This window comes from Pelecanus crispus, chromosome 6 (assembly GCF_030463565.1).
Source record: "Pelecanus crispus isolate bPelCri1 chromosome 6, bPelCri1.pri, whole genome shotgun sequence".
Classification (NCBI taxonomy): domain Eukaryota; kingdom Metazoa; phylum Chordata; class Aves; order Pelecaniformes; family Pelecanidae; genus Pelecanus; species Pelecanus crispus.
The window spans coordinates 67151445-67169480 of record NC_134648.1 but is presented as its reverse complement, the minus strand read 5'-3'; the positions used below and the strand labels follow the sequence as shown (position 1 = coordinate 67169480).

At 44.7% G+C, this 18036-nt stretch overlaps 1 protein-coding gene across 1 annotated transcript in view; it reads left to right on the top strand.

Annotated features, from left to right (window-relative positions):
* The window catches only part of KCNH5 (potassium voltage-gated channel subfamily H member 5), a 167690-nt gene extending 149914 nt beyond the window's left edge, over window positions 1–17776 (top strand). The window contains exon 11 of the mRNA XM_075712579.1: window positions 16829–17776. Coding sequence (XP_075568694.1) covers window positions 16829–17776 — 948 coding nt within the window. The remainder of the gene's footprint in view (window positions 1–16828) is intronic.
* Window positions 17777–18036: the final 260 nt, after the last annotated feature.

Here is an 18036-nt window from a genome sequence, read left to right as displayed (position 1 = left end):
CCTCCTGCCGAAGAAGGCTACAGTAGAAATGTAAATAGATGAACTGAATCATGCATGTTTTTCATGTGTTATTAATTGTCCCTGTTTCCATTTATTAAAGGACTTACCCAATAACCTCAGGATGTTCTCCAAAAGTACATGAATTGTAAATTATTATTTACAAGCTCGATGCAGTCATGCATTAGTATACCAAACAGGTGCCTGACAGATCCGTGTGAACCACCAGCCATAACTTAAAGCATTTGTCAGAAAGTTTGAACCAAGGCACTGTTTGCCCTGTGGTCCCTCAGTAACATGTCCCATGAAGAGCTTCTTCCCAGACCAGTTGTGCTCAAATTCAGTCCAGCGTGTCAGATAGCTGCTAATAGGGTAGATAAGGACTCTGCTGGGACACATTGACCTTGCCAAATCCCCAACAGCTTTTCTTTAACCTTGCTAGCCTTCTTGTGGGCAGATGCTCTTGCTCCATGGATCAACCCTGCCCCATGGGTGGAACATCTGGCACAGTTGCACATCTGCAGGCATCCGCTAGCATCTAAGGTGGGTGCTGGACCCCACTGAAAAGAGCCTCCTAGAAGTGCCCAGACAAGGCCTTCCTGGGTGAAGGTGACTGAAGAACTGCTGTCTCGTGTGGGATGCTTAGGGTTAGCTGGATTTTTCAGACACCAGAAAAAAAATCAAACCAGAGAAGAGCAGAGAGGATGCTTTGGCCAAAGTCTCAGAGGTCAAAAGGACCTCTGGGAAGCAAATGCGGCATCTGAGATGAAAAGTAACAGAGCCAGAGGTAGAGATCTGTACTTCTGTCTGCTGTCTCTCTGCATCATTGCAGCAGCGTTTATCCTGTACCAGCTGGTGTTTTGTTAATTGCGTGTGCACAGGGAGCGGTAGAAAGGATACAAACAGTGTGTAAACAGGGTGCAGCACAGTCACAAATGGGGAAATACAGAATCATCAATGTTATTGATTGCAAAGACCTGTTATTTGTGCATGTACAGGGTTTTCTTACTAACCCCAGACAGGAAGAGGGGACAAACCAACTGGACTGACTCCAGTTTTACATAAGGAGGTCATTTCTGATCACTTTTAAAGCCAGGTTTGCCAAAGTATACAATACTGAGGATTACAAACTAATTTGTTTGGGTCTGGAGCAATGAGATAAGCTAAGGCTGCAAAAACAGCAGGCTCAGCCCCTAAGGAGCATCCTGTGTCAGTGCCTAAATACATGGATAGGAACATGAAACAGTGCTGATGAGCTTTACAGAGATCCACATCTAGAAAAGAGGTGATGGCTGTGATACAGTTATTAGGGAAGATCACCAAGAATCACATGAAAAAAATTCAAGGCCCTTTTCCCCGAGAACAGACTAAATGCTGGGACACAATAGAATGATACCCACAACAAGGATATAGCCAGATCATTAAAATCCTCCCCAGCAGAGCCTTAGCTTATTGCCATGAAAGCCCAGGGATTGATTTAATGCAGTCAGCATGTAAATGGGAAGGAAATGGCTCTTCACCACACCATCTGTTTATCCCATCCCCGTAACCCCACTAGTTAACTCTTCTGTGCTGTCTCTTCCTCTTGCTGATACGCTTCAGAAATAAATACAAAGCTTTGCAGAGTCACCGCTTGCTGAGTTCCTCAGTCACATCTTCTGAGGTTAGAAAACACATCTGATGGTCCCTATGGGGACAGGGAGAGAACTTTGTCCTCCCTGGGTGTTTGTCACGTAGGCAACCTGCTGGTTTTGCCCGCCAGAGGCTCTGATATGACTATCATTAACAACTTCATTTCTGCACAAGTAACCTTCAGGGAACAGCGCGCTTCTCTTTGTGGTGAGGTTTCACATGGCTGATGCAGTATTTCCATGCTGTTGTAGGAAGCTCACTAGTTGGTGGGCGGCTCTCCTCCAGGCTCTTCTGGCTGTGGGTGAGTTTCCTTGACTTTCTGCCCCAGAAAGGGACAGCTCTTCACTGGTGCAGATTCAGGTATGAGGAAACATTAGCAACATCATTGAAATGGAGTCTTTGCTCTCTAAAAATTTTTCATTTGATTATGCCATAAATAGGAGGCCCCTGCTTTGTTGACAATTACAGATGCCTCTGGAAAACTGTGATTCCTTCAATCTCTTGAGCTAAAGCACCCTCAGTGGCACCTCTACGCCAACCACTTGTGGCTAAAGGGAGATGCTTAGGTGAAAGCGGCACATCCTCTTCATAGTATATCTCTTCTTGATACTCTTCAGTGTTTGCATGCTTATGTCTTGGGTCTTCTTTTCTCCTCAAGGTGTTCCCCCCCCACTGAAGCCCTGGCTGTGATCATATTAAGGGCAATTACAGTATGTTTCAACAGCCAGCACTTCTTACTCACACACTGCCAACTGAGAGCTCTCAACTGGGAAAATTTTAGCTCTTGCTGGGTGAGATGTTTCACTTGAAGAATCCCAGGGATACTTGTTAAGGTCATTTCACAGAGCTTTCTGTAGTTAAATGAAGTAGATATTAAAAGTTTAAATAACCTTTTGGTCTTTTTTCCTGTTGAATTGGGATTTCCCAATGGTTTAATGGAGTTATTTTGCATCTATTACACCGTGGGCTGACCCTGTCTTTCAGTCAGTGAATGATCTGCCAGAGGCATTCATCTTTTCTGAGTCTTGGTTTACATTTAAAAGAATTGCCAGGTCACAATGCCAGTGGATTTTGTGCTGGTGTCTCTGAGCTGAGAAGCAGAGGTGTGAGTTGCTGAATTGTCCTAGATCATTCTCCCTTGCAGCATCCCTGCGGCTTCGTTTGCAGGGCATCCCGTGGGGAAGGTAGTCACAGGGATACATCCATGGTCATTTGAGCTTGGGTTTTATCCAAAAGATCTGTAGAAAGGGAGTGAGTACTGGCAGAAACTCCCTGAATTTGGTTCAGGCAGGTTCAGTCTTCTCTGATATGGCAATAGGCTCTATTTATGGGTCAAGAAAGAAAACAACTAACTCCAGGGTAATTTTGGCATGGCTGGCTGGCTGAAAGCAGAACCATGGTGCAGTGTGAGCTTTGGGCTTGAAAGCAACAGAGCCAGATTAGAGCAGTTCTGAACTGAGCCTAATTAATCCTGCCTTTCTGCAGGGGAAGACTACTATGCTACAACAGGGGTCCTTGTGCCCTTCCCTGTGGTGTGGTGTAGATGTGCCCTCACTTTCAGCCCCACGAGCATTTAAAAGATCAGGTCCTTGACTGGAATCTAGGAGCAAATAGGAAACAAGCAACTGACTGCCCAGCTGCCAGCCTGAACCTGCTCTGCTCAGGAATACTACTGTGTTTTTGAATTCGCTTGAATCTGGAGTCAGTGGCTCTCCCCACCAAACTAGTCTCCACTATTAGACCTGGTTCAGGTGAGGAATGTCTGACAGTGACAGAACAGTATGTTTTACTTCACTCTTTTGTAATATGGAAAGATACAACAAGATTTGATGCCTTGGCTCTTCAAGGTACAGAGGATGCCCATTGTCCCTTCTGTTTGGGTCTGTTTTTCATATGTTCTGCCCTTTAAAATTATTTCTTCATTTCTGACTCATCACTTCCAAACAAAACTGATGGTGTTCTGCATTGCATGGCACTGGAAGTGCATTGTTTTAATTGAAGCTCCTGTTATAAAAGCTTTTCAATAAATTAATAAAACCTTGAAAATGATGAAGTGAACAAACAGAATAGCTGGTAGCACATTCCATATAAAACGAAAGTTTCTGAAAGCCAGGTAGAATGTCCTCAATGTCAGAAGCAAGGCTGATAGCAAGGGGTGTTACCTTTTGTTAGACCAGTGGATATAACTGGAAAAAAATCAACAAGCTTTCAGTTGCAAAACACTTTTCCAGGTCTGAAGACTTCAGATTAAATTTCAGGCACATTATAGTCTGGTACAGTAATATTTAAGGAAAAAAGACCCATAATGATTCCAATTAATTTAAATTTCCACTTAAAGTAGAGAGGAGAGAATAGTCCATTTTGGGAGCAATTTGCAATTCTTTTGCTGATGTATTACTTTGTAAATGGAGAGTGTCTCTTAGGCATTTATTGAGACCATTTGGTCTTCAGGCAGAAACCCGTAAGAGGCGAAGACACAGAGAACAAAACATGAATTCTGCATATCCTCTGGGCCCATGTTCTGTGTGGCTTTGTGCTAGGGATATGCAGGAATACTGGGTCTGTCACAAGTAGGGCTGACCAGAAGCCAAACGTGAAGATTTTGACATTTTTCATTGGAATAAAAGCAAGTCCTTCTGAAAATTGTCACTAAATAAACAGAGAGAGTGCTGCCCACCTCCCCACCCCTCTTCCAACACAAACCTGAACAGCAGCAAAGTTGTCCTGGACTGGATTTAATTTCAGCAGTTAGCTGCAATTACAGTTGAGTCCTTCCAACTATTTCAAATCCAGAACTGTATTTCCCAGACTGGATAGCAGTGAAAAAAAATGCATTATTATATTAATAATTTTATTTTACTTCAATAAATATCTTTATATATATTTAATCTTTTTGCAGTATGGCTTTTCCTACTATGGGGACTCTGGGCTGGAAACCTTGGTTCTGTCCCTCTTGCTCATCCACTAAGCAGCTCAGTGACCATGGGCAAGTGATATATGACCTGTCTGTGCCCTGGTTTTGGCATCTGGTGAAAGAGGCAGCAACATGAATCCTACTTTCTCCAATACAGGGAAAGAAGAGTGGTAGATTAGTACTGCATATAATTATTATTGGTGATTGATTTTCTGTTCCAAGTTAAACCAGGCTGAAGAGCAGCTTGAAAAGTCTTTTGGCACTTTTCACCATCCCAGAGCACCATTTCTGTAGTATGCCCCAAGCTCAAACCACCCTGCTGTCGTCTGGAAGCTTTGAACTATCTTTCCCAATTTATGCTCAGAAGCATATCACTCTTAGGAGATGCTGCACTGGGCAAAGCAAAGGCTGCTTTCTTTGAGGAGTTTCTTTTTTAATCATCTGTAATAAAATGCAGACTGTAACTCATCTGCACCACAGTGAAGCCTGAATCAATTGACACTGCTGCTTACTGACATTTCATTAGGCCAGTGCCAATAGCAGATATTGATCCAATGGCCAATATAGGTTTGCAAGGACCAAGCCTGCCTGATCTAGTTGGAAGCTGTCCTGTTGAAGGGGCACTGTCTCACAGTGAGCACACCACCCTGCAGCTGGGCTAGGAGGTAATGGGAAGCTCCCTTCAACTCTTGGGCCCCAGGGTACCTAATGGTGAAGTGCTGGCAGGATTGGTGGTGGTAGCATGGTCTTAGTGCACCACTTGGTGGTATGTGTCACCAGCTATTTACATCAATGTGGAGTTCTAAAAGTCATGGGATGATTTTGTTGGGTGGAGGCTATCTTTGCTGGGATTCTTCTCCACATCCAGTGAAAGATCTTGGGTCTATTGAGCTTGGGTTTTTAGCTTTCTGCAGGGCTTCTCTTTCCCAAGGGCTGGAAATCTATGACAGTCTCCATAAGTACCTCAGCTTCCCTTCTTGCAGGAGCTCTGTGCTATACAGAGCAAGAAACATCTTCAAGATGGAAGGAAAGAAAGTCCAGCAAGAGTGTTAGAAATCCGCTCTTCTTTCTGCCTTAGTGCCAGGCAAAGAAGTAGGAGAAATACCTCCTGTGCCTTTTGCTCCCTCTAATAACTGCTTCAGTAAGGAAGAGAAGGGGAAGGAGAGATGAGTACGTGATACTCTCCATTGAGAGCACATCTGCAAGAAGGAGCAATTGGTAGAAGGAAGCAGAGAGCAGGAGGAACTGTTTAGTTTGCTTACCCACCAAATGACCAGCCCAGGCTAGACTTGTTTACATGGGAGAGTTGTTATGGAGTTTAAATCCCAAAGTGGATAAACCTAACCAGTGAGAGGGAACAAGGGTCGCCATGGGACACTACTCAGTAATAGTTACACTGCAACAGTTATCTCCAAATTGCTCTCTGCTCAGTTTCCCAATGCTTAACCATCTCTGAGTTGTACACAGAAAACAAATTAGGCCGTGATTCAACAAAGTATTCAGCTCCCAAGTCCAATTTAGTCTTTGTACTGAGTTCAGTGTAGGATTTAGGGTCCTGAAAAGGAATTAGGAAGCTAAAGCTGTGTTTCATTGCCTCCAGTTGTGACAGAAGCCCATAGGAAGTACTGTGTCTCTTTGGATCATGGTCACAGTTCAGTCTCTTCTGAGGCCACACAGATCAGTACTCCTCTCTGCAATGGACTGACCCTAAACTAGGCCAACCAGCAATAGACCCTGGTTGAAAAATGCCATAAATTCATAAATTAAATAGCCTTTCTAGTTTATTGTTTTCAACATTTTTTTATGTGGAAGGTGCATTTTGCTGTCTTTGATAGTATTGGAGAAATAGGTCTGAATCTGGGTGCTCTGCAACATGCTAAGGCATCTGCTGTTTGGTTAAAGGAAAGAAAACAGAAAATAGTGAGGGCAAAGCAGCAAAAGAAGAGATCAGTTTCAACTCCAGAGTCTTGTTTAAAAACCACGGCAAAGCTCCACACTTCCAAAGGTGCACAGTGCCCTTCTTCAGCGTCCCTTTCCAAGCAGAAACACAGAGCCCAGCAGGCATCAGATATAACGGCTAAGCCTGCAGCAGCAGAAAATCCATGCATTGTTTTGCCCTGGGGTACAAAGAGACAGAGGCATCTGTAAAGGCTGAATGTACAGGCAGGAGGTGCTGAGGTCAGGGCAGCTGGAAGAACAGAAGAGCTCCTGATTCAGGAGACTGAGCTGCTCTCCTGGTTGGTGTAAATGTGGGCAATTGTGCAAACAGAGTTAAGAGGCTTTGGCATTTCCTTTGGCAATCTGATTCCTTACCTCAGCACGTCCTTAGGTAAACATGTAATCACACCATTTTGAAGAATCAGCGCCCATCACTCAGGCTGAACAATTTGACTGATCCTTCCTTGCAAAGTAGGTGTCAATGCTACCCTCAATCACGGTGTGACTGATGTATCAGGGCATCAAGAAAGGATTCCATGTAGCTTTGTACATCCGTTGTGCGCTACCCTAGATGTCTCAGTGCAGCAGTGCCTTAGGCCCCTAATCCTGAGTTGAAATCCTGAGAACACCTATGTGTATATTTATGGCTGTTTTTTTAATGAAGTGTCTTGGTTTTGACAGTAGGCCAAAACAGTGGCCTCTCTCTGCTATCAGCCATGGATCCTAGTCTCTCGGTTGTAAATAGTTAGCCATGATAGAGGGATTTCCAATTAATTGCAAGAATGAGGACAGTGTTATTATCCTCTCTTACACTGGGAGAGATGGAGACATGAAGAGACAGTGTGATTTACACTTCCCACTTGGCCAAAGGTCAGGCCAGCAGAATAATCCATTCTCCTGAATCCCAGCCTGGTGCTGTATCTGTTGGGCCGTGATGCTCTGGGGTTGTGACAAATGTGACTTGGATCTCTGCCTGCTTCTCTTCTCTTTCTTCTTCAATCTAGACGTGTTTTAAAGTAAAACAGGATGACTTCAGACCCATCCCAAGTATGAAATAGATCGGGAAAACTCTCAACCACTCTCTTCTTAATATGTGTGCTTGTTTGCAAATGCAGATCAGCCTAATTGACTGTCAGCAGGCACAGATGTCTCTCTGCAAGAGTAGTCGGGTGCCGTGCAAATTGATTGCAAACACAAAATGAAACCAGATTAAAATTTGACCTACAGTAACTAATTTCTAAAACACAGAGCAACCAGTAATGAGGTGATAGAAGTTCTGGGCTCTGGGAAATGAGTTATTGGCTGTTGTTGGGTTCTTCTGAAGGGTCTCTCCCTCCCTACATGCCCCGCTTTTTCTGTAGATGAGCAACTTGGAGGACACAGATCTTTATTAAGTCATGATGAAAAGATTAACCCATTTCTTGCACATAAAATGCCATTAAATTTCCCTTAAAAGGACTTCTTCAACATCATGGAAATAATTCTCCTTTTCTTGAAGTGACATCACTTTGTTACTTGGATTAGAAATCTTCACATCTCTTACAAGTCAATTCTGTAATCACTTAGGAAGAAACTACATGAATACAGTTTCTCCAAAGCAAAATTAAAATGTGCTTGGTAGCAAGCTTTTGCTTTTGCACACTACCATGTCTGTGAAGTCAGGATCAATGGAAATTTGCAGAAAGGCTATTATTTACTGTTTCTTTCAAGCAGCCAGCAGACTAACCTATAAAAATCTCGTTTTCCTCCAAAATCCAGCATGAAAGACTGTTTAGTCAAACATTCCTATTCCAGAGATTAACTAATTGCTCAGCAGTCAGTCATTTTCACTGCACAGCCAAGGACAGCAATTCCTTTCCCACACGCAGATGGAGCAATGGTTTAACACAAAACAGTTCCTGGGACAGGAGGATTAAGGAGAATTTACTGGAGAGCAATTAAAACAGTTGTTAGAGCAATTTGTTTTTGAGGCTGAATTTCACATCAAAGTAAAGCTATCTGAGGAGTGTACAGAGCAGAAGAACAATAAAGCCATCATTTCAGGCCATCTATTCTGCCTCCTCTGAGTGCAGATTAATAAAGTGAGCTAAGAGGACATGGAGATTTACAGGGCTAAACTAGGTGAAGCAGCTTAAATGCAGTTTGTATTTGGAAAGAGGTACCCTGGCTTCAGGCTCTCTTTGCTCTCAATTTTTGTGGCTTCAGCTCCCTTCCATTTCTACCAGGTTTCTTGTCACTGTCATATTCAGTAGAGGGTTTCTGACCATGCTTCTCAGTTGCAGAGACTCCTGCCAGCGCAGGACACCGTGGTCAGAGGCTGCTTTCATGCATGAGCCATATGGAAAAGCTGTTAATGGAAGCTGGGTCGGAGCCAGCACTCCTTGCTGGCCCTTTGCTGGTGTTTGCTGGTTTTGCTGCTTGGTCTTCCCATCCTAGCTGTCTGCTCCTGACTCCTTGCCATGCCCTGACCCAGGAGGAAGCATTACTCTACACTGTCCCTTGGGGTTAAGAGCTGGAATTGCATCTTGTGGGCGATGCTGCCATTGCCCTCTCTGTTTTGGAAGGGCAGTAAACCTGCAATGAAACAGGTTTTCAAGGCAGGGAACCAATCCAGACACAGTGAGTCCATCCACAGTGCATGGCAGCAGCTTCTTGCATCCATCCCAAAGGAAGGTTTGCATTAACACAAACTGTTTGGGTTTCTCTGGCTCGCTGTGAGGCTCACAGGCTGGGCTTCCAGGTGAAGGACAAATAGAGATGGCCTGTGACTCTTCTATCAGACTGAACTGCATTTCATATCTCTGCTAGCCCAGGCCCCAGAGCTCCAGTTTCCGCGTAATTGCAAACAGAAGGGCTTGTGTGAGGTAATTCCCTATTCATTCATTTCTGTCCATTCTTTCAATAGTTTAACTTTTTAAATTTAAGCACGTTTTAATTCATATAAATAAAAAGGAAGATTTAACATCTTAAAAGTTTTTTTAAAAAAAATATATCTGAAAAATTAAGATTTAGAAACATTTTAACATCAAGTATTAATAGTGAATCATGTTCTCCGTGACCTGCATAGATTTAAAAAACATTTTGGTTTTGGAGCAAGCCTGTTTGCCAAAGGTTACATGTGAGAAATTGGGCTTGACTGGCCTAGTTTTCAGAATATCAAAAAAGAGGGTCCCAGATGTGCCCTGTTTTGACAACTGAAGTCTCCCAGAGAGGACTAGTCCCCAAGGACTGAGGGGTAGAGCATCCTAGACTCACCTGAGCTCATCAAAGCAATGGCCTGGGAAGGATTTGCTGGTGTTGACAGTCCTTAGCAGTGCACAGTGCCCGCAGTGCGAGAGATCTGAGCAGGATCTGTCCTGCAACATCTGGGAGTGGGATGAGATTTGCAATGCAAAAGGGTGGTTGTATGGGAGTAGCCACAGCCATCCCAGGTGGGCTCCAGTTTCCTAGGAGCTGCAGAGAGACCAGCTCACTTCCCCACCAACTACTGGAGGGTTTTCCCAGGGAGCATGGTAAGAACAGGGGGTCTTTGCCTTCCCCATTAGTGGTTCATCTGATTGCTCCATGCAGGCAAAAATATCTAGTTTTTTACAAGCTCTCACTTGGACCTACCAGTCTGGCACAGTCTTCTGTGCAGTTGTCGCTCGTCCTCCCTCTGCAGCGTTTAAAATAATAGTGTTTATCTGGAAGGACTGGCTGGTCTCTGAGGCTGGATGGGGAACGCATCCCAGCTGGGAACTGGCAATACCCCAGCATGCTGGGGGGAATAAAAATAACATCAGATTAAGGATATAGTACACACACACATGCTCTGCACCAAACCCTGACATTTGCACTGCTAGAGGCAGGAGTTTGGATACTTCTTACCCACCATCACGTGGAGGATGTCTGCATCTGTGACATGCACAAAGCTCCCTGTACAGACACAGGAGACAAACAGGCATTTCAGGGTACAGCTTGTCTGCCCTGTTTTAACATCTAGCTGCAGGTGAAATGACTCACACCCTCCAAGTGTCTTGTTCTCTCCCTCGACTGTGCAGAGCTCCTGGAGGATGAATTCGGATCCAGACACAGGCTTTGTGGGTGAACCCTGTTCTGAGTGCGTGTGCTCTGGAAATTGGGTGTGTTTTGTAGTTTGTTCTTAGAAGCCGGAAAATAGCACACTCGTCTGAACACTGCATAGGTTGGGGTATCCTGTGTCTAAATCCTGGATCTGACACAAATTCGCCTCCCTCATTAGCATGAGAAAAATGGCAATTACTTTTCTACAGTGCACTCTAAGATGTGAAAATTAATAGTATTTTTTGCAAACATCTTTATAAAAGTTTGCTCTATGTTGTGCAGCCTAGGCATGAATTAAGCTTCCCTTATTTTCAGTTGTATTTGTTGGCGGGTTTTTTAGCATTGTTTCCAAAGAAAATGAGGCATATGTGATTGCAGTATTTGTCTGATATTGGTTATATCATCAAAAACTTTAAAATCCATTTGCCAGCTTCAGCTAAGCTTGTGTGAAGGACTTGCCTTGAATCATTTCAGGCCAAGGAAGCAATGGAAGACAGCTCTCCTATTTCCCAAAAAGGACCTATATAAAAGGGTGCCAAGACCAACACACCTTGTGAGGACACTGACTCTTTTTTATGGGAATTAGACATCCCCATAGGACATGACGAGATCAAATCCCTCTGGTGGGATCTGAAAGCTGGCGAAGGAGCTGCTCTGCAGGTCTCAGCCAACTGCAAGTGTGCCAGGAGCTGCCAGCTCTTCAGTGTGGTCCAAGGGATGGTGCATTTCCCTAACACGCTGCCTCCATCGCTGCAGCTGGCTCAGAAAGTTCCCACTCACTCCATCCACTCATCCCACTCCCTCCACCTGCAGTGTTTTCCAGTACAACGGTGGGTCTGTGCTGTCAGATGGGTCACTGGCATGGTCCAGATTAAAGGGAGACCTATTTATTTCTTCAAATTTATTAACCTGGATAATTTCACTGATCTAATTTTCAGTGCTGCTGGGGAGGGGAACAGTGAGTATTTGTCTTCAGGGCCACAATATTGAATTAAGGTGCCTTCTAGAATGTTCCGGTATTAAATGGGAACAAAAATACAGTAATCTGGACAAACACATTAGATTGTGAGTAACCAGATATGAGGGAGATGGGGCTTCTGCAAGACATTAATACAGACAAGATAGTTCCCTCTGGAACTCATTTTTGAGAGGTGACCAACACCCACATCAGCCTAGCCTATGCATTAATGAGTGTGACCTGTCGGTTAGTGATTGCGGTCCCAATCCAGCCACATGGCAGAGCTCCTCCTTCTGCTCTACGTGGCTGTATGTAGCTGTGAGGGCTGAAATGTTGTGTTTGCTTTCTGTTCCAGTTTTTGGCACTGCGTAAACACCTGGCGAGCTGAATCAAGCCAGTTCTTGTAGGACAGGGTCTCCCCTTGCAGCAGGACTCCAGCATCCCTTGCCCATCAGCCATGTTCGTAGGATGCCTCATCTCGGGCACCTGGAGTTTATTAGTCACTGTGAAAGTCTTTAGGTTGATGGCCTTGTGTGGCTTTCCCTCTCTCTCACTTGGTGCATATCCTCTGTATTCATCACCATGACAACTGTGTGCCCTTTTGCTATACCGTTACACATTTCTGTGAGTTTCCGTGGTGAGGGGCAGGCACGTATTGAACGCTACTAACAACAGGATGGGATGTTCTAGGAACGGGACAGGATGATCTCTGGTCAAATATTTGCTACTTCTATGAACTTACTGTAATTCTTCAAGACTTCCACCAGTTCTTTAATCCTTTCATGTACCTTCCTTGGAGTTGCTTATTAAGGGGTCTTTACGAATGGAGGAAGGTCTTAGAGGGATGATTTTCACAGTACTGGTACAAAAAAAGACAGCAGACAAGGAAGGCATTTGAAAGCATCTGGAAAGGGCCACAGCTTTACTGATTAGTTCAGCAGTAGATGGGAGAACCTGTGTGTGTCTCAGCCTTGAGCTGCCTCCCCGACCTTTCATTGCTGCTGCCCTCGTCTGCACTTGGCTTTGGGTTCTTTTGTAGAATCTGGCACCTCACAGGAGCTGCTCCAGCAGTAATGTACCCATTGCCAGTGCCTTTGGTAAGGCACCACTTTGGAAGTGGTAATGGGCTGAGTTCGCAGTCACAGCAAGTTACCTCTCAGTACAGAGGGGAGGGAAAGGAGGTTGGGGTTAAGATCAAATGGAGAGTCTCAAGTTGCTGTTGTCTCCTCTGTGCCTGCCTCGTAGATAACCCAAATAATTCAGTTCCAAGGGCTGGCCATCAGTTGACTTCTACTTAACCTTTGCCAGCTCGATAATTAACATCACTTCCATTCCCCCTCCTTCCCAAAGTAAATACATTAAAAGCAAAAAAAACCAGGAACCTGGTCTCATGAGACAGGATTTGTGTCACACAGGGCAGTCTTTCACAATCCCATCCATAAAGGAGATGAAGTCCTACACTGAATCTCCATCACATTAATGAATTTAGCACTTGCCCTGAGACAGTGGTATGGCTCTTTACTCCTTGAGATGTGCTATATACACATTTAATTCAGTTTCTTCTGATTAACTCCTTTGGGGTTTGTGTCTGTTCCTGGGACATACGTTTGGACAGGCCTGTGTGTAACCCTTCTGAAAAGGGTCAGGGACAACTGAAATAGCTCATTCAATTTAAGATGTCAAAATAAGCCTCTCCCAATTTGCTGAGGAATGTCAGATTGCATGAGGTGTTTTTCTGTTCTTATTTATAGAGAAAAATAGCCAATAATAGTTATTAGGCATTAATAGAATTAAGTCTCCATGTAAACATATTTAATCCTGATCTGGCTTAGGATGAACCACTGTGGAATGGATTAAATCCAACCACATGAAAACATTCCTTATATGGAAAAATTTGGTAATTCAAAACAACTATTACTGCTAGAATTCACATCTCATTTTTCCCCCCCAGTTCTTTGTCTGCATAAGAGGACCTTTCTTTTCCTTTACTTGTATGTATTCTAACAATATTGAGTAGTCCTGACTAAGACTAGATCCCTGCTGTGTTAGGCGTAGTGCTCCCTTGGTTGAGGGTGGATGTCCTGAAGAAGGGGCAGTCTCCATGGGGTTATGCAGGGGTGAAATGGTTTCCTCATTGTGACGGAGTAGTTCAGTGGGTGAACAAGCACCAAGATTCTGGTCTCCAAAGTGCCATAATCTCACAGTGTCAGGTGGGACATGAAGGTCTGCTTGGTTACGCATTTCAGAGTGAAAAAGAAAATAGCAAACACCTGTGAACACATCCAAGTTTTATGGGAGAGCCGAGGGGAGAGTGGGTGCAGGGCTTTGCATCAGCCCGCCTTTGCTTCCTTGGAAATACAGCTCCACCAAGGTAGATCAGTCCTGAATTCTTGACTCCCAGCTAACCCCTGGATTTCCGAGTCCCTGGGCATTTTCTGTGCTAATTCAGTGTGCAGCAGGCTTGCTTCTTCAAAGGAGCTGCCCATAATTATTCCAGGGTATAGCATATTCTGTCCTATGCAGAGAAAGAGGAAAGGATTTAATGAAGAGCTCTGGCAGGCTCCTGCTTGCATCCTACAAGACACTGAAGGAAAATCTCCTGCTGGGGAGGTGACAGAAGGGCTTTGGGAGCGTGTCTTCTCCACTGCATGTGCATAAAGTGGGGAGAAAGCCCACGGCTCTGAGTGGTTACTGGGTCCTTGGTCTCACTTGGCTGGAGCAGATCTACATTGCACATCTGACGGTGTTCGTCACCTCGGCTGCCCGTCCCCGCGGCAGGGAAACATTCAGCTTCCCCCAAAGCATTGGCCCCAAGCTGAGGCACAGCAGTGCTTGGGCTCAGACCCCTGTGCCAGTGGGCTCAGCTCATCTGAGTCATGTCTGGCCAAGTGGTTCTGGGGTGAAGCCTCCAGCGGAGAAAAGCAGAGTAATTTCCTGGCTTTCAGAAGGGCCCACTTGAGGAGTGTGAGGTACAGGCAGTGTCAAATTAGCGAAGTCTTGGCTTTTCTTCTGCGGAAGGCAGCGGGAGCAGTCATGGGTAATTATATTGTGTGCAGGGAGATAACCTCTGGCTGGAGAAGTTTTGAACTGAGAGGAGAGAAGGGAGAAATGAAAGAACAAGAGTAGACTGGGGAAAAAAAGGGAGATGATGGTAATTTTCAGTGAAGGGCAAGTGTTTGGAGAAGAATCAAAAACTGGTCCTGTGGTCTTTGTCGCTGTCGCTCTGGTCTTTACAAACAGCTGGCAGGACAGAAGTTGCCAAAGTTACCTCGTGCCTCTCCAGACCACGCATTCAGCGCTGCACCGGACACGGGAGCGCTGCGAGCCCCTGCCAGGCTGCAGGCAGCTGCCTGCCTTGCAGCATCCCCGGCTGCCTGCGGCACCACCTGCCAGGCACAGGCTGGCTGGGGGAGAGGAGGGTGCTCAAGCTGTGAAAGAGGGGCATGGCCACACAGCAGGGAAACACGGGGTAGAGGATGTTTTCCCCACCCCAGATGTTTTCAGGGACCCAGCCACTCTGGCCTGGCATGGCACAGGGCAGAGCAGCCCAGCCAGCCAGGGAGACCGGCAGAGGAACCGGCCGTCTTCTCTGAGACACATCTTGGGGACACGTCCTTGCAGCTGGTTGCTTTCAGCATTGCGTCATCTGCCAGAGGTGCCACGTGGCCCTCCAGGGAAAGAAAAGGCACAAACAAAACAACACAACCCACCTTCCAAATCTTCATTTAGAGACCGTGGCTTCAATTAAATGTAATTACTTTCATTTTGAATTAAGGGCAACTTCTCTTGCATTTATTTGCTGTCCCCAGTGGCTTGTTCAAGAGAGAGAGAGTTGCTCCATGAGGGTAGGCGCTAATGAAGGGGAGCTTCCAAATGAGTGTATGTGTTGCAGCATCTAGGTCAGATGAAAGTATCTTCCATGTTTCTCTGGTTTTGTGGGGTTTTTTTTAACTGGACTTCTAATAAACATGTTAACTTTCCAAATTATCATAAGCAGCTGCACAAGGATATATTTACTGCATTTGAAAGCTCTCTAATGAAGCTTTGAAGTCCAGCCTATCCTAGATTCATGCAGGGAAGGAGCTGTAGCCATCATGGCACTCCTCTGCTGACTTCTAAAGATGTGAGACTTGAAAGCAACTATTTCTTTGCAAATATGGGCAGGCGTGAGAAACCTTTTTATAAAAAGTAAATAGATACTGAAATACAGATACTCAAACAGATACTTCAAAACCTACATCTGACTGTCACAGAGAAAACTGTTTGCGTATTGCAGGGGCTTTCTTTTACTTTTCTTACCAATACTATCCCTACACAGTCCATATTTGCATTTAATCACGTGCTGCTTTTCACTTCAGTATCGTCATCCAGAGAACCAGAGTTTCCCTATCCTGCCTCAGTCCCACATTCAAGAAAACTGGATGAATCTTAAAAAAAAAAAAAAATATTTCATATGAGTAACATGCATAAAATCAAGCAGAAGTTTCTTACTCTGTGGATCCTTTCACAGTTTGAGGCACCGATTCCTTTTTCTATAGAGGCCTGAGAGATGCTGCAGGGTGAAATAACTGCAGCATTAAATGGCATGGCATCACAAAACGGTGGCTATTGCTGGGTTTTATAATCATACACCCCTGTTACAGTGCTTCTTCGTGGTCTTCCCAGTACACCCACACATATTAGACATATAAACTCTCCAGGAAACGCTTGTGTTGCTGTGTGAAGCCACACAACACGGCACATGGGGAACCTAATTGCACCCTCCAGCCACTGTTATAAAACTAGCAGTAAGCAGAGCTAAAAAGTATTGAGCACATTTGGATTTTCCAGGCTCTGGGAGGGTATGTACATTGAGTTAAACTTACAGCTGTGTAGTCTCCACTGAATTACTATTTCCTTTTGATCTGTACTAAAGACAGTGACAGAGCAGGTATGAGCGTGAGTAATGGGTAGGTAGGTATCACGGTATTTCAGTTCTTGCTCACTTTATTTCTTCTCTTTATTCAGTTTCTTTCCTTCTCTTGGTGTCAGGATATTTTTAGTTCTTCAATGCTCTCTCTTCTGCATCAAACATAAAGGTGAAACACACTTTTAATCTACACTTTTAAGACAGTGTGTGTGTCTATATGTCTATATATATCTATGCAGTGACATATATCTGAGGTTACTATGTCTTGATTAGCTCCATTTGAATTCACCACAAGAAATTAAGATAGAAAGGAAGGAGAAATGGCTGTTCTCTCAATACTGTTTCCCATCTCCCGGTAACATTTACCATACGCAATGTCCTTTGGGTACTGACTCTGTTGTGGGTTTATCCCCCATAGATCATCTTCCGCAAGATCAGCGATGTCAAGAAGGAAGAAGAGGAGCGCCTGCGCCAGAAGAACGAGGTGACGCTGAGCATCCCTGTGGACCACCCCGTACGGAAACTCTTCCAGAAATTCAAACAGCAAAAAGAAATGCGTAATCAAGGCTCAGCTCACATCGACCCGGAAAGGAACCAGCTTCAGGTGGAAAGCCGGAGTGTGCAGAACGGGGCCTCCATCACAGGCACCAGCGTGGTCACCGTGTCTCAGATCACCCCCATCCAGACATCCCTGGCTTACATGAAAACTAGTGAGGCCGTGAAGCAGAACAACAGGGATGCGATGGAGCTCAAGCCAAATGGAAACGGAGACCAAAAATGTCTGAAAGTAAACAGTCCCATGCGGATGAAAAACGGGAACGGGAAAGGGTGGCTTCGACTGAAGAACACGATGGGGACCCACGAGGAGAAGAAGGAGGACTGGAACAACGTCACGAAGGCTGAGTCCATGGGGTTACTGTCCGATGACCCCAAGTGCAATGACTCAGAGAACGGTGTAAATAAAAACCCACTGAGGAAAACAGACTCTTGTGACAGTGGAATAACAAAAAGTGACCTTCGCTTGGACAAAGCTGGTGAGACTCGCAGCCCCCTGGAGCACAGCCCCATTCAGGCTGATGCTAGGCATCCTTTCTACCCTATTCCTGAGCAGGCCTTACAAACCACGCTGCAGGAAGTCAAGCACGAACTCAAAGAAGATATCCAGCTGCTAAGCAGTAGGATGGCTGCCCTTGAAAAGCAGGTGGCAGAAATTTTAAAAATATTGTCCGAAAAGAACGTACCCCAGACCACTTCCCCCACGTCTCATTTATCACCCCAGCGGCCCCCCCAAATACCCTGTCAGGATATTTTTAGTGTTTCAAGGCCTGCATCACCTGAATCAGAAAAAGATGAAATCCACTTTTAGCATATACCTATGTGTATATATGTATACAGTATATATGCAGAGGTGTATATATACCTTTATACATATATATGTGTGTGTGTATACGGTAAATATATATACATATATATTTTCACTTGCATCCAATATGACTTGAACACACCAATGGTTTTGATATGTAAATATTGCATGTCCAGCTGGATTCTGGCCTGCCAAAGAAAACAATTATTAACATAGATATTGCTTGTATAATATGCAGTTGACTGCATGCACACTTTACATTT